Source organism: Helobdella robusta (assembly GCF_000326865.2).
Source record: "Helobdella robusta unplaced genomic scaffold HELROscaffold_123, whole genome shotgun sequence".
In the NCBI taxonomy this organism is placed as follows: domain Eukaryota; kingdom Metazoa; phylum Annelida; class Clitellata; order Rhynchobdellida; family Glossiphoniidae; genus Helobdella; species Helobdella robusta.
The window spans coordinates 150,756-165,816 of NW_008703677.1; the positions used below are offsets into that span (position 1 = coordinate 150,756).

At 36.5% G+C, this 15,061-nt stretch overlaps 3 protein-coding genes across 3 annotated transcripts; 1 reads left to right on the forward strand and 2 right to left on the reverse strand.

The window, feature by feature from the left end:
• On the reverse strand, nt 1-8,475 carry HELRODRAFT_195030 (hypothetical protein; the record flags this gene model as incomplete). The annotated part of the gene is made up of 6 exons (XM_009013911.1): nt 1-1,533; nt 1,632-1,696; nt 1,845-3,369; nt 3,530-4,104; nt 6,310-6,535; nt 6,784-8,475. The coding sequence occupies 6 exons, from the start codon at nt 8,473-8,475 to the stop codon at nt 805-807; spliced, it is 4,812 nt and encodes a 1,603-aa protein (XP_009012159.1). The 3' UTR covers nt 1-804.
• Nucleotides 8,476-10,065: 1,590 nt separating this feature from the next.
• On the reverse strand, nt 10,066-11,360 carry HELRODRAFT_186293 (hypothetical protein). The gene is made up of 2 exons (XM_009013912.1): nt 11,276-11,360; nt 10,066-11,070 (listed from the first exon to the last, which is right to left on the reverse strand). The coding sequence occupies exon 2, from the start codon at nt 10,874-10,876 to the stop codon at nt 10,358-10,360; it is 519 nt and encodes a 172-aa protein (XP_009012160.1). The 5' UTR covers nt 10,877-11,070; nt 11,276-11,360; the 3' UTR covers nt 10,066-10,357.
• Nucleotides 11,361-13,008: 1,648 nt separating this feature from the next.
• HELRODRAFT_183906 (hypothetical protein) lies at nt 13,009-14,804 on the forward strand (the record flags this gene model as incomplete). The annotated part of the gene is made up of 2 exons (XM_009013913.1): nt 13,009-13,155; nt 13,836-14,804. 2 exons carry the CDS (start codon nt 13,009-13,011, stop codon nt 14,802-14,804), a joined length of 1,116 nt encoding a protein of 371 aa, XP_009012161.1.
• Nucleotides 14,805-15,061: the final 257 nt, after the last annotated feature.

Here is a 15,061-nt window from a genome sequence, read left to right on the forward strand (position 1 = left end):
TTACAATCAAATCTGTAACAGTTTTATTAAAAATATAAATAACAACTACGTCCATAAAAATTCACATTCGATTCATCTTCGATGCAACAAAGATACAAAATTAAACAAATTAACGAAAAATATTATTAAAAATCATTGACAACAAAATAAACAACAATGAAAAAATGACATCAGGATCTTGAAATCAATTTAAATTATCAGATATATAAATATGTGTGTGCGTGCGCGTGTTCATACATAATGTTTATAATAAAAATATCTAACGATTTGAAACGCTTACCAAAACAAGAAAACAAAGCAAGGGATGAAGATGATGATGATAATGTAGTAGCAGTAGTAGTAGTAGTAGTAATTAAAAGATAATATATAAAAATGGAGAGATAATCCTTACGTAGATAGGGAGAGAGGATTTCAAACGATTACAACATAATGAAATATATGCACCCGGCGATGAAATGAGTTCGGTGAAGATGAATCATTGCCGAATTGGAACGCACAATCATTAGTATCATTATAATTAATTGGATAATTAACAAATAATTAGGCTGTATGCTCATACGAGAATAAAATTGAAAGTTATGTAAAAACACACAGACATGCATGCGCACGTAGCAAATAGGAACAAAATTGATAATGATAGGAACAAAAATATATTCTGCCATTTATAATTTCACGTTAATTTCAACACAGGGTACAAGTGATATTCATATCGAATTTAAGGTAAATGCTCGCGTAAAATATCTACCTAACGACCGCATCATCACCACCACTGACCACAGTCGCCACCAATGACCACAGTCGCCGTCACTGACCACCCAGCAAATCTCCGGGCAGAAAGATATTATGATCGTGATCGTCAACAACAGTAGTTGGTCCCCAGAAAGATGACGACGAAGAGGAAGAGGATGGACCGCCGATCTGATTAGTGCTAGCGCTGATGCTGCTGCTCCAAGATGACGTCGAGCCTGAAACACCTGCAGCTATCATCCCAGCACTCATGTTTCCTACCAACCCTGCACCTGCCTGTGGCTGCTGCTGGTTCCACTGATGATGGTGATGATGAAGAGAAGGAGGCGGGTGAGTAGGCGGATGAACCACGCCCCCTCCACGCATTCCCATTCCCAAAAATGAAAAACCATCGCTTCCAGGCATGGGCATTTTATTTAAAAATGGAGGCATGTTGTGGTTGCTGCTGCTGCCGTTGCTGCTGTTGTTGCTGGGTGGCATGACTCCTCCCAACAGACCTGCCCCTCCGCCAATCAGAGCAGCCGATACAGCTCCCCCCAGTCCTCCTAATCCGTTGGTGTTTGTCAGCTGGTGCATCCTGGAGAGAAGCAGTGTGACGTCAGAGTCGGTGATGTAGTCAGCTTTCACGCAGTTCGCTCCGATCCTAATGCCATTCAGCTGCCTCAGAACTTTAATAGAGTCCTCAATCCTTGGAAAACAGGCGAGCAACTGCCCGGGGAAAAAGTTAGGAAGAGTGCTGCTGGCTCCATTCTGAAGGCATAAGTTCTGCAGAGTCGTCGGTTCGAGCTGTTAAAAGTAAAGTGAAATGTAGATTATGTAATTGAAATTAAAATTAAAATCACGATGGGTACGTCGAATTCAAGGGAGAAAGAAAGAAACATCACCTGTGGAATGCCCTTGATAAGTAGCCAGCTGGACGGACCATTTGACATTGGCCAGTTGTTCGGCACTGTGCAAGTGTCATTTGTTATTCAAGGGTTAAAAGTACATAAGATAATAAAATTCCTCATTGTAAAACAGAGCAGCAAACATGTTAAGCAATTGAGGGTACAAATTTAACAACCAAATGAAAGAAAAAAAAGCGAATTAGCACTGACGGTGTCCAGCAGGTAGAGGAGCCATGGAGGAGGAGGTGCCAACATCCACCCTGTCTCCAGAGGCCCATGAGATGCTTCTGTTGATGTTGTTCCAATTATGAGTGCTGTTGTTGTTGTTCAGTGCAGTCTGCTTGTTGTTGTTGCTGTTGATCGAAAATGAGGACGCAGATGCAGAGGAAGAAGAAGAGGAAGGCCAGAGATCATTGGATGAGAGTGGCGGAGGAATCCTCATGTCCGAAACGTTCCACTGATTTCCTAACTTGGAAGTAGGAAACGAAGGCTGAGCCACAGGCTGGCCGAAAGATGGCGGTGTAAAAAATAAAGACGACGACATCGATGACGATAGGTTTGATGCCGTGGTTAAACTCAGGACTGTTGAGAGACTAGTTGCATTCTTATTGATGTTGTTGTTGTTAATGCTGTTTGTGAAGTTAGCAGTCGATGCCGCCAACGACGACGACGACGAAGAGGATGAAGATGATGATATCTTATGAGATGATGTATCTTTAAGAGTGGACAATGAATTAATGATGCTGCCTGGCGTGATGTAAGGATCGTCTTCAATGTTTTTCGTTCCTGGACCTTGCCACGGCTTCCCTGGTACAAACTCTTCAATATCCAGCATGGGAATTGCTGCTGCAGAGAGTTCATTCACGTTAGATGACTGATTAGTGGAAGATGAGGACGATGAAGACGTTGTGCTGCTGGAGACTGTTGCAGATGTCAAGTTGGCAACAGTTGTTGGTGTGATTGTCGATTTTTGATCCCCTGATGTTGATTCAAGCCATGAAGTTGTTGATGACGAAGTTGGCATCCAAGTTGCCAATGATGATGATGAAAAATTAGCCCCCGATGAAGATGCTAGCGAACTCATATCACTAGCATCTGATGGCATGGCTGAGGAATGCTTTCTAGCATCGTTAGTTGCACTACTAATGCTACTACTATTATTACTACTACTATTATTTTCTGATACTTTCCACTGATTAATAAGTCTGGACCCAGCTGTAGATGGTAGCAGCGCTTGCTGAGGTGGTCCCCCGAGAACAGATGCTAAATTAGGCGTAGATGGAGATGAGATAGATGAAATGTTAGCCGTGGCAGCCATTTGCAGTATCTGCTGCTTCAGTGTCTCGATCCTCTGCTGCAGGACATTCATGGTACTCTCAATCTGTCGCTGCTGTTGTAACATGCCACCGTGTGTTGAGTGAGTCGGCGGAGGAACTTGCTGCATTGACTGGAGCACTAGCTTCTGGTAGGCTTCGTGTAGCTTCAGCAGACCCTGCACCATGGTGATGAATGTCGAGTTGGTGATGGTGTGCTGGTTGACAATCTGGGCAGGAATCAGATTCAACTGCACGGCGCTCTGGACGCTCTGCAGAAGATGATGCATGAATTGTTGCTGCTGTGGTGGAAGTAGTGATGTTAAAGGCATGCTGCTGCTGCTGCTGTTGTTCAGTTGAGAGCCAATGGGAGGAGGTGGTTTGTTGCACTGCTGCAGTTGCGCCATCATTGGATTGCTCGCCTGTTCATGTGTTTGTTGTTTGTGAAAGAATTTAATTTCCAAAAACACCATCGTTGTTAGTTATCATCAATATTGTTAGAGTTATAATAAAAATATCAACAGCAACCAGCAGCAGTTACAGCAGTGGAATAGCACGCACAATCAATCACAAACAACATACCTGCAAGGAATTCATCTCAAGACTAGAAACAAATGGGTTCAAAACAGCATTAGCATTATTATTATTATTAACATTATTACCACCATTGACGTTGGCATTATTGTTATTATTATTATTATTAATGCTGTTGGCACCAGCATTAACAGCTCCTCTCAGATGGCCAATGAGATTAGATGCGACTGCATTCATGTTGTTACTAATATTATTACTGCTGTTATTATTATTATTACTATTATTACTGCCATTATTAACACTATTCAGATTAGTGTTGTTGTTATTGTTGTTGATATTATTAGCAGAGTTATTTATAGAAGCGCCCAGATTGAGTGACTGTAGATTAGGCAGATTGAACAGGTCCAAGGGATTGTCGATATTGTTGATGATGCCGTCGTTGTCGATGGTCGGTCTAATTGCCCCAGCCCCGGCAGTTGGGTGATGGCCACCGTGCAGAGGATGGGGAAGAGGGTGATGAGGATTGAAACGAGATGTTGATGAAGAGGAAGAGGAGGAGGAAACAGAAGAGGAGGCGAGGTCGTGTAAAGATGGAGTTCGCATGTTGGCCTTCATTAGGCTTGCTGTGGTGTGTGTATGTATGTGTGTGTTTGTGCATGTGTACGTGTGGTGTAAAGAAATAATTTACAATGCAACCTGACACTTCTGTGTTTTTGAAAACTTTCCTAAACATCCAAACCAACTTAATGAGATCATGATATTAAAAAAGATGATAACGCTAGAGAAAAAATGTAATGCATTAATTAGTTAGTTAGTTAGCAGCATCAAAATAGCCACTACGTTAGAGTATTCTTTGAATGGAAAGAATTGCCTATATACATTGATATCTGATCTATATATATATATATATATCTACATACATATACGTACATATGCATACATAACACCACAATGTATGTATGTATGCATGTATCTATATGTACATGTACACATGTGCATCTGTAGTACAACCATAAATGTATGATGAGTATATGTTAAAAATGCGAGATGGAGATAGTCTTAATGCTTTTCTAGTTCTTGCTGATGATGTATTGTTTTAGAGCATTACAAGCTCAAAAATGAAAAAATAACAAGCTAGAGTTAACAGATGATGATGATGAAGATATGAAGACGACGACGACGATGGCGATGATGATGAGGAAAATGATTTTTAACTACAGCCAATACTATACAAACAACCAAGTCACATTATCAATAATAACCCATCTCAAATTTTAAAAGTCAATATAAGTTAACATAAAACAATGATAACCAATCAATATCAGAATAAATTAACATAAATTGACAAATGCTGACCAATGGCTTCATCAAAGTTCATATTGTTTGTCATCAGGGCTAGCATAGCTTCATCCTTCTTTCAGAATTATGAATAATTATAGATTCATAAATATCATAGAATAGAATATTACAAAGTTATAAATCAATAATATTTTATTCTTTGTAAATTTGATTAAATTTGTCGTCAATGTTATCTTGAACCAAATACTTTTACAAACCAGCAAATCTTTAAAACTGTTACAAATAAACTAATTTATAACATGATTCAACAAATGTTTCCAGAAGATATTTATTACAAATTGCTACTGGTATTATTATAGGACTACTGAAATCCTACAAATGTCATTTCTACTATAAACAAGTAAAATACATGAACACATAAAATAATGGGTAACAAAATAAAATGCTACCCCTAGCAAACATAACTAACACTAACACACACACAGACACACACACGCGCACACACACAAACACAAAACTCACCTTATAACCCATCTGTATTAATCTTTGAATAGATGCATGTCTTTGAGCTGGCTGATTCTATATAACGATTCATCATACATATAAATAAATAATATATACATACATAAATACATACATACAATCGTATATACATATACATTCATTCATATATACGTACATACAGAGATAGATAGATAGATAGGCCGACAGATATAGCACTCATTAATATAGACACAAGACTGTTCATTGTTAAGTTATAACTACAATTTTTATTTTTATATATACTTCTAATTAATCAATCATCAACCATAATTAAATAAGTAATCTATACTTTCTAATTTAGTAAATTACACACACACGCACACACGCACACACAAACAGACTTATAATTAATGCACCCATATGTAAAGTATATTGTAAGAGTATAACACACATCACAAATGTCATTACCATTGCTACCCTATTAAGTAGGATAATCATTAAAACTAGCCTACTCCTTCTAAAGAACTTCTAACATTATCACAGTATTAAAACTTTAAAACAACATTCCCTGATTTGTCTTATTAACCATCCCTATCAAACTCATTGTCAGTGTTATTTTTGATCATTGGCCACATTGTTTATTCATTTATATAATTATTCACCTATCTATCCATCCTTATTTATATCTTATTTACCTACTTAAATCTTATTTTTCTACTTACTTATTACAGTGTGTATATGCTTGAATAAAGATAAAGTAAGCTCACATTCAGAATGGCATAAGACAGAGAGAACCAAACACAAACAATGCAACAGAAATATAACAACTACTGACTCACATAACTACAACTAAACAACAACAACAACAACAATTGCATAAACAGCTAGCATATTAAATAGCAATGTTCAAAACTATGAACTAAGCCAGTACAATAACAAACCAGGGCATCTCAGCAGCAGTCAATCACTCAATTCAATTCAAATCAATCATTTATAAAAATCTAGAAAAAGTAGCATCAGCAGCAACAGCAAATGTAACAACAAACTAGCCATTCTATTGGACCAATCAGCATTTTCAGTCCAGTTAGATAGAGATGGCGTTTTTAGCCTAGGCACCCCAATATTATTGTTATTATTGGCGTTGTTATTGTTAGTGTTGTTGTTGTTGTTTTGAGCAGCCAGCAAACTCATCCAGTTGTTGTTGTTTTCAAGTGAGCCCCAGGCCGTTGTTGAGTTGCTGCCACTACTGCTACTGCTTTCTGATGTTCTGCACTGTTTTGTTTGTTTGGTTGGTTGGTTGTAGTTGGTTCAGTTGTTGTTGGGTTAGTTACTTGAATGATTGATTGGTTGGTTGGTCGGTTCATTATTTTATTTGTGATTTGTTGAATGTTTGAATAGAAAATATTGGTTAAATAAAACTGAAAGTTGAGTTGATGAACAAATAAACAAATAATGAATGAATGAATAAATACATAAATTACCAACAGCAACTACACTAAATTAAAAAGTATGATACTAACAAGAGGCACATTTTGGTTCCATGGTCGAGAAAGGTCATCCAATGGTCCCACAGAATATCCGCCTAACTTGAGTGCAAGTGGATTATTAGGTGGATTAGAAGTAGTGAAGACATCGCTGTCTGACTTCCTCATGCTGGGTGCATTCATATTTTTATTGGCAGGCATAATAGCTGAACCCTGCCTCCAACCATCGACAGGATGTTGCAACTTATCTCCCCAGAGAGATGTGCCATCGTCAATTTCATTCAATATTGATTGAGATCCTGATTTGTCCTCACCCCAGGCCTTCGTGCCTGTGATGTCTAAACTCGGATTGGATGTCTCCTCCATCCAACTGCCAGTTGATGAGCTACGATGTAATGGGATGTTTGGTCTTTCCCAGCAACTAATACCTAAATCTGATGTTGATTTTGAGCCAATTTCACTCGATCCTGCTAGGCCCCAGGGAGATCTTTCTTCATCTTTTTTGACTTGAGGTGGAGCAGTTGCAGAACCATCAGTCCATGGTGCATCTGGCAGAATGTTGGAGCCCCAGTTGTTTAGATTAGATGTTGACAGGTTGACGTTGGCTGTTGTCGTCGGTTGAGAAGGCCATACATTAGATTTAATGTCAAGGTTCACTGGTCTGAAAGTCGATGGCTGAGGTAATACATCCTGGCTACTGTTTAATGCTGTAGGAATGTTGGAGCTGCTCATTTTGTTGTTTGGATCCCAGCTCGTGGCGGTAGATGATGTTGATGAGGATAACGTTGTCGTTGTCGTCGTTGTGGCAATAGTTGGGATTTCTGCAGGTTTCTGATTAGTTTTGAGATTTTCCCATATAGCTGTGCCTGTGATGATCTGCTTGGCTGTGAGGGCAGTTGTGGTCTGATGTTCAGATTCTGAGTGAGAGTCTTTAAATGAGGATTCGTTGGAAATAGCCGGGGCCGGGTCATCTATGATCCATGCAGTGTCCTGTCGAATAACAGTCTTGCCCCAACCCTCGTTGCTATTAATGGCCCTGGCAATCATTTCTTCTTGGGTCTTTTTCATTTGTGCAATTGAATCAATGTTGTTATTAGATGTTGCTTGAGCTGAAGATGATGATACTGTTGATTGATTAGAAGCAGATGAACTTGATATGTTGACAACATTGGCAGCAGCGGTAGAACCACCATTGTTGGAATTATTGCTCGACTGTTTGCTGGCCACAGCTTCAGCCCATGAGCTGGGTCCACCACCACCACCACCACCTAATGCAAGTGTTTGATTACTAGTAGATGATGACGACGATGATGAAGCAACCTGATTGGACATGGGATTGCCTCTGCTCCAAGCACCAGCTGGTCCCATAGCTGTGCTACTCCATGATCCAGCTGCTGCTACTGCTTGCTGCTGTTGAGCTGCTGCTGGTGGTGATGGTTGAGTGCTTGCTAAATTATTTGATTGAAAGCCTCCAAAATTTAATCGGTTGTCATTTTGAGGTAGAACTGACAGGTTGTTGCTAGTTTGGCTGTGCAAGGAACTACTCCATCCTTCTGTCCCTGCATTTGGGACAGGACTTTGATTGACGGAACCCCAACCAGAACCGGATGTCATGGAATTGTTAGGACGCCACAAATCAGTGTCAGTAGCAGTTGATGATGAAAGACCTGTCCCCCATTTGGAATTGTCAACATTCTGTTTATTAATATCAACGCCAGCCGACCACATCTCTTACAGGCCGGTTGCGTTTCACTAAACTTAATACTGCAATTTTAAAACGTTTTGAGCTTCTACTGACTCTATACAAACTTAATAACCTTCTGTTAATATCATCAAGTGGTAGACATTGATAATTGAATACCAATACAGCTATCTATTTGTCTTTCCAACTTTACGAAATCTGCAAAATGAACATAGATAATAAATGATTCAAACATTAACTAACATTACCAAAGTTTAATTTCAGAACAATGAACAGAACCGTTTCCAACTATTAAATTAAAAAATGGGTATGCATTAGTTTAGTTTAGTATTTGTATAGTATTGTTTATATATGGAGAAATATAAAAATTATTATTTTCTACAAAATATGTCTACATATTCAACCATTACCAAAGCTAAAACATGAGCCTAATGACCGGCCAAACAAAACAGGAGCCTACGACAAATTAATTTATTAATTAACTAACAGGCAACTTTTCAACAAAATTCGGGAAATACAAAAATTAATAAAGGACAAAATTAGGATGACAGACACTAACTACAAAATGCATTCCATATAACAAAAACATCGTGACGGCACCTGATTTTGCAAACGCCATTAATAAAAAAATGAATTCTCACTTGATCTGCATGAAATGAACGACAAACAAATTTTAATAAGATTATCTTCTTCGTCAACAAAAATCTAAGCTAGTCATCCATCTTGAATATTTTAATTAGCCTATTATTAGGCATGCGCATGCAAAAATGTATTTTAGTCACGTGATGATTTAAAAAATTATAAGGCGTGTTTTTAAACATGACTTCTTTGGCTAATTGGCTTACATGCGAAATTGAATGGGTTTTAACAAACTAATACTAAATATTTGTTTCCCTTAATATGTTTAAAACATTATAATTAAATGAAACATTCACACATTATGATGATGCTGACTTGGCGCTTAAAATGTTTACTGATGAAATGACATCTATCAATGAGTGTAGCTCCACTTCACTCTGTAAAATCTAGACATGTTCCATAGGCGCCATGTTTTGACAATGAATGTAGGAAATCTAAAAGACTTTGTTGTAAGTTGGAGAGATTATATAGAAATGACAAAACTTTGTTGAGTAAAGGTGTTTGAATGGCTGCGCTTAATAAGAAAAACGTTCTATTTAGTATTAAAAAACAACTATTGGAAGAATTTGGTTGAAAGTAAAAAAAAGACAACCTAAAGAATATGGAGTGTTGTAAACAAAGTACTCTATAGAAATCATTTTATCCTACTGATTTTACTGAAACTGTTTGGATGGATGGGTTGGTTGTATAAGACCTGGTAAGCCACTGCAGTAAGCCAACCTATGATTTCAGTAACCAATTTCTATAAGCACTAGAACGTAAAATATTCATTAAATATAACGAAGATAGTTGTTCAAATGACAATTTTAATATATTCACGCCGTTTTTACAATCTCCAGTGATAAAAATACGTTTCTTTCGTTTCAAACGACCAATTGTCTTTCAAAAAACATTTTGTTCAATATTTTTGGCATGCTATGATGCTCAATAAACTGATTTTATGGCATCTTTATTTTCGATGTTAATGAAATAACATGACAATTTGTGAATTTATTGAACGAAGTTGATGACTTTGCATGAAAATTATTGAAAAATATCTTAAAAAAGTGATAATTTATTAAATATACCTACGTCATAAAGTTAAACCCCTTCAAATGTTTCAATGAACATCACAGAGGTAATAAATTGTTGAAAAATATTCTTAAATAAGTAATAAATGATTAAATATAAGCAAAAAGTACAATCCTTTTAAATATTTCAACAAACATAGCAGAAGTAATAACTAGATTTAACGGAAGACTTAGTAATAGACTTAATAAAACATGTTTCTCAATTTTCAAATAAACAGGCAAATTTCTCCATTGCAGATTTGGAGGCCTGAAGACCATTACTTTCTCGATGTTTCAACCACTGAACGTAATCCCGAGGTAGATTGTGCTGCAAGGCTCCTTTTATGATAACATCGAGGTAGGATTTTGAGGGTTTATCACTTTCCAATTTCTCCTTCAAAAGCCTGTAGCTCCTACATTGAATAATCTCGTCGTTTGGCGTTGCAACGTCAACTGAAAATGGCTCATAGACGCCACTCGAGACACCCTCCTGTTCGTTTAAAATGTTGATATCATCAACGTCCATCGTCCAGACGACACCCCAGACGTGGCTACCGCAACAGGGAATAATTGTAGCTACTGCTCCATTCCACGTCTTCGAGTTCCATCCAAAATCTAACTTGAAGTCGTTCAACTTGGCGATCGTGCTGAATTTCAAGTAAGAATATTTGTTCAGTTCCATTCTTTGTCTCAAAAGGTTACTGCCAAATGCAAAATAATAAAATTTTTTGCCCATCATATAAAAACGTTGCGATGTATAATGCACTGCTGTTCAATTTATCAACGATCAGTTCAATTTGTAACTTTTATCGAATGTAGGTAGGTAGAAGACTCAACATAAAAGGACAGCCCAAAGTTCAAAATTTTTGGAAACGTTTTTCTAGGATTTCAGAATGTTACTTGTGTCTTGTGGCAATATGCAGTTTGGGCGAACTGTCAATGTAAATATAATTTAATTTATATGTATATATATATATATATATATATATATATATGTATATATATGAGAGAGAGGGAGAGAGTGAAAAAAATCATTCAAATAAAATTATAAATTAAAAAGTAAATCTTAAATCTATTGTTGCATATTCTCGCGTCCAACTTTTTCCCAGCTAAATTAAAAAGTAAATCTTAAATCTACTGTTGCATATTCTCGCGTCCAACTTTTTCACAGCAGCACCGTGAAATTTTAAATTTTATACCTAATTTATCCTGTTTATTTTTTTCTCCTAATATTTTCACAGTCAAAACAAACAGTTAGGGACTCTTTCAAAATCAAAATGTTAGTTTGGAAGACATAGGGATCATTTAGAAATTTGCAAACCATTAAATTATAAGTAGGCGGGTACGTATGTACATTACAGCAGACATGGCAACCAGAAAATTATTAAAATCTGGTAAAAAGAGTATTAAAAACAGCTAAAAATATAATTTAAAATTTAGGAACTTTGAAGGTTTGTAACTGCGAGAACTTCTGATCTGACCTCAAACAATTTTTTCTGGAAGAAAGCTTCATCAGAGAAAATTTTTAATGAAAAATAGTGACATTTTTAGAGGATAATCGTCAAAATCTACCAACTTTTACCTCTAGTCAAACGATCATCTGAACGAGTAGCTGAATTTGTCGAAATCTTTTAAGATTTATCTGCCTCTACCGACATCTTTAGAATTGGAAACATAAAGAAAACAAAATTTAAAGATGTTGACCAAGTGAAGTTGCATAGGAAAGCATTTGCATTATTATACATCATTATAACTTTAATTGACAATTACGTTTATTAATACACACATGTAAAACAATTTAATTAAGTTACCATTCATTTTTAAGTAATAAAACCTTTATTTTATTTAATGTTAGTATATCCTGGATAATTTATTCATTTTGATTTTACGTTATCCCTATGATCATGACAATCTTGAAAATCACTGGACCACCCTGGACAAGAATTTATTTTCTTCTTCCGAGTCTCCCGATCACAAATTTTCTGCTTTGTTTGGATCAAATAAATATAATGAATTGAATTGAATTAGAATCAAAATAATAAAACTTAACAAAAAAAAAAGTGAATTCATTGGTATGGCAGCTGAGACGAAATTACGAAATTATTGATCCATGAACTTGTTTATGATATACATATGTGTACTGTGTGTGTGTGTGTGTGTGTGTATGTGTGTGTGTGTGTGTGTGTGTGTGTGTGGTGTGTACCTGTGTACAGTACATGTGCATATAGAAAGATGCTATCTAATCCGACGGCTCCGAGTTTATCTCACCTGTACTAGAACGAATGGTAACCAAGACGATCATTAGGACGGTGACGGTGATGACGATGATAGTAATGATGACGACGATCATGATGATATCATGATGATGATGACAATGATGATGATGATGACGATGATAAAATGTTTTCATGTTGTGGTTGACATTAAATCGCATGAACAAGCGATAAATAACACCCGAAGAAGTTGATGTGCCTCATGTGATGCTAGCAATTTCAATGATCAGTTTTCTTACAGGTATAAGTTCTTTCATTCGTTCGTTCGTTTCGTTCTTTTATTCATTTTATTCGTTTTTAATTTATTCTTTTTTCAAGTTTTTTTTCAACCTAGTGCAGAACTGCATACAATGATGCATATATACAGTATGTATGCAAATATGCATGCATATTTGCATGCTTATGTACGTATATATTGTGAGAGTATCTATATCTATGTATATCATGATCATCTATCCTCTTACTGATTATTTTCAAGCTGCTTTGCCTGGATAACATTAAATTTGACAAATAGTTCATTGAATAATTTTTAGGGGATATTTTAAAATAAAATTTAATTTAGTAAATTTTTCATCTAATAACAAAAGAGGAGTTGAAAATGGCAGCCGAATGGAGAAATAAATGCCGAAAAAAGATTATAAATCGGTATAAGAGTATTGTTGGACGCCAGCGAAGGCACCAAAGGTCAGAAATGGAGAGCAATTACGTCATGGTTGAGGCAATTATGAACGAGCTGCGAAGCACGGTTGGTCGTCAGTTTATAAATGAAATCTGTTAATTAACTGTTTGACTATTATAAATCAGTCGATCTTATCTTCATTCAATTATTTTTTTGTTCATTCATTCATTCACTCGATTATTCATTCACTCATAAAAAAGATCAAAACAATTGAAGGAAGGAGAAATAAAGAAATGAAAGAGTTTAGGCGTAGTCAGGCATTAGCCGATTACAGCTGGCTCTCAACATCATCGTCGTCGTCGTCACCATCATCTTCATTCTTACTTCGTTCATCATCATCATCAACAACAACAACAACAACACCATCATCGTCGTCATCATCTTCTTCAACAATATCAACTTCAATATCACCGTCAACTCTAACAATAAAAGACAACACCTGCAACCACGGCATTATTCGTAACGACAATAATTACAGCAACAGCTCTTGCAGCAGCAGCAACAACAACAACAACAGCAGCAGCAACAACAGCAGCAACAACAACAACAGCAGCAACAACATCAACAGCAGTTTGTTAAGACGACAAATGATAATGAATGATTTAGAATCGCTCTGCCTAAATTTAACGATCTCCGAATCTTTCACGGTCTTCAAAGAATTCAAGGTATAAATAATAATAACAATTATAATAAAAATATAATAATTACAATAGTAATGATAACATAAATATGTCTTTAAACACTAGAGGCAGCAAACGGAGTGGTGTGATTTGTATGATCGGTGCACTTTCAAAAACAAACAAGACATCGATAATGCGGACATTAACCTCAGCAGCAACAACAACATCATCAACAACAACAAAAACAACGAAAACAACAACAACGACACAAAAATAAACCAGGATTCATTCAAGACGGCGAACGACGCCATCAAGTGCTTGCGTAGGATCATTCTCAACGTCCTATCACATCGGTTCCCCGCTGAAGAGGACACAACCAGCAGCAACATCAACGACATCAGCGACTGCAAAGATGTACATTACCCTGATTTTAATTTATTTTCATCCTCTTCATCCCAATCGTCATTCCAAGACAAACGAAATAGGAAAGACATGAGAATGCCGATGTTACTAAAGAGGCCTGGGATGAATTTGGAACATTTGAAAAATCTAAATAAAGTAGCAGTAGCGCCATTTAATAGCACTTTCCTCGCCACCAACCACAACAGTAAAACAACTGCATATGTCATTAATCCAACGACATCATCGCTCTATTTTAAAGATAATTTGCTAACCTCAAGTTTACCAAACGAAATAAAATACAATGAAAAGAAGATTAACAGCAAAGACGTTGATAAAAACATCAATAGCAGTACCGACAGTAACAACAAATTGAAAGCGAGAAAGCACATACTATCCAGCCAGCAGAACAACTCCGCCTCAAAATCATTTGATACCTCGGTTAAAAGTTCAGCCGAACATCATGACGGCCAGGAGAGGACTCAAACAATTTTAGGACGAAGCGTCTCAATGATGAGATTGGCTAAAAGTCTGTCTAACTTGAAGACGAACATCAACGGCTTTAGCAAATCGGCCATCGCACCACTAGTCCAAGATGGCGACGATGACGTCATTCATAACAATGATGACGTTGACGAGTATAAAAATAATAATAATAATAATAACGACGTTAATGAGTATGAACATGAAGCATAGTCTTCTCATTCATATTCGTATCTGGCTTACAAATCTGTGTTGACTCATAATTGCAGTACATTTTAAACAGATTAAGAAAATTTCATTTGTCTTTTGGTCAATTCGGCCCTGTATTTGTATTACTTATTAAGTTTTCAATTCATTATAACCTGCTTCCCATGTTATCCCATTTAATATTTCAAAAAGTTGTACACGCGTCTTCTATTGCGAAAAATGCCGATTATAAATTCAATAAAAATTTCGATCAAGTGTGTTGG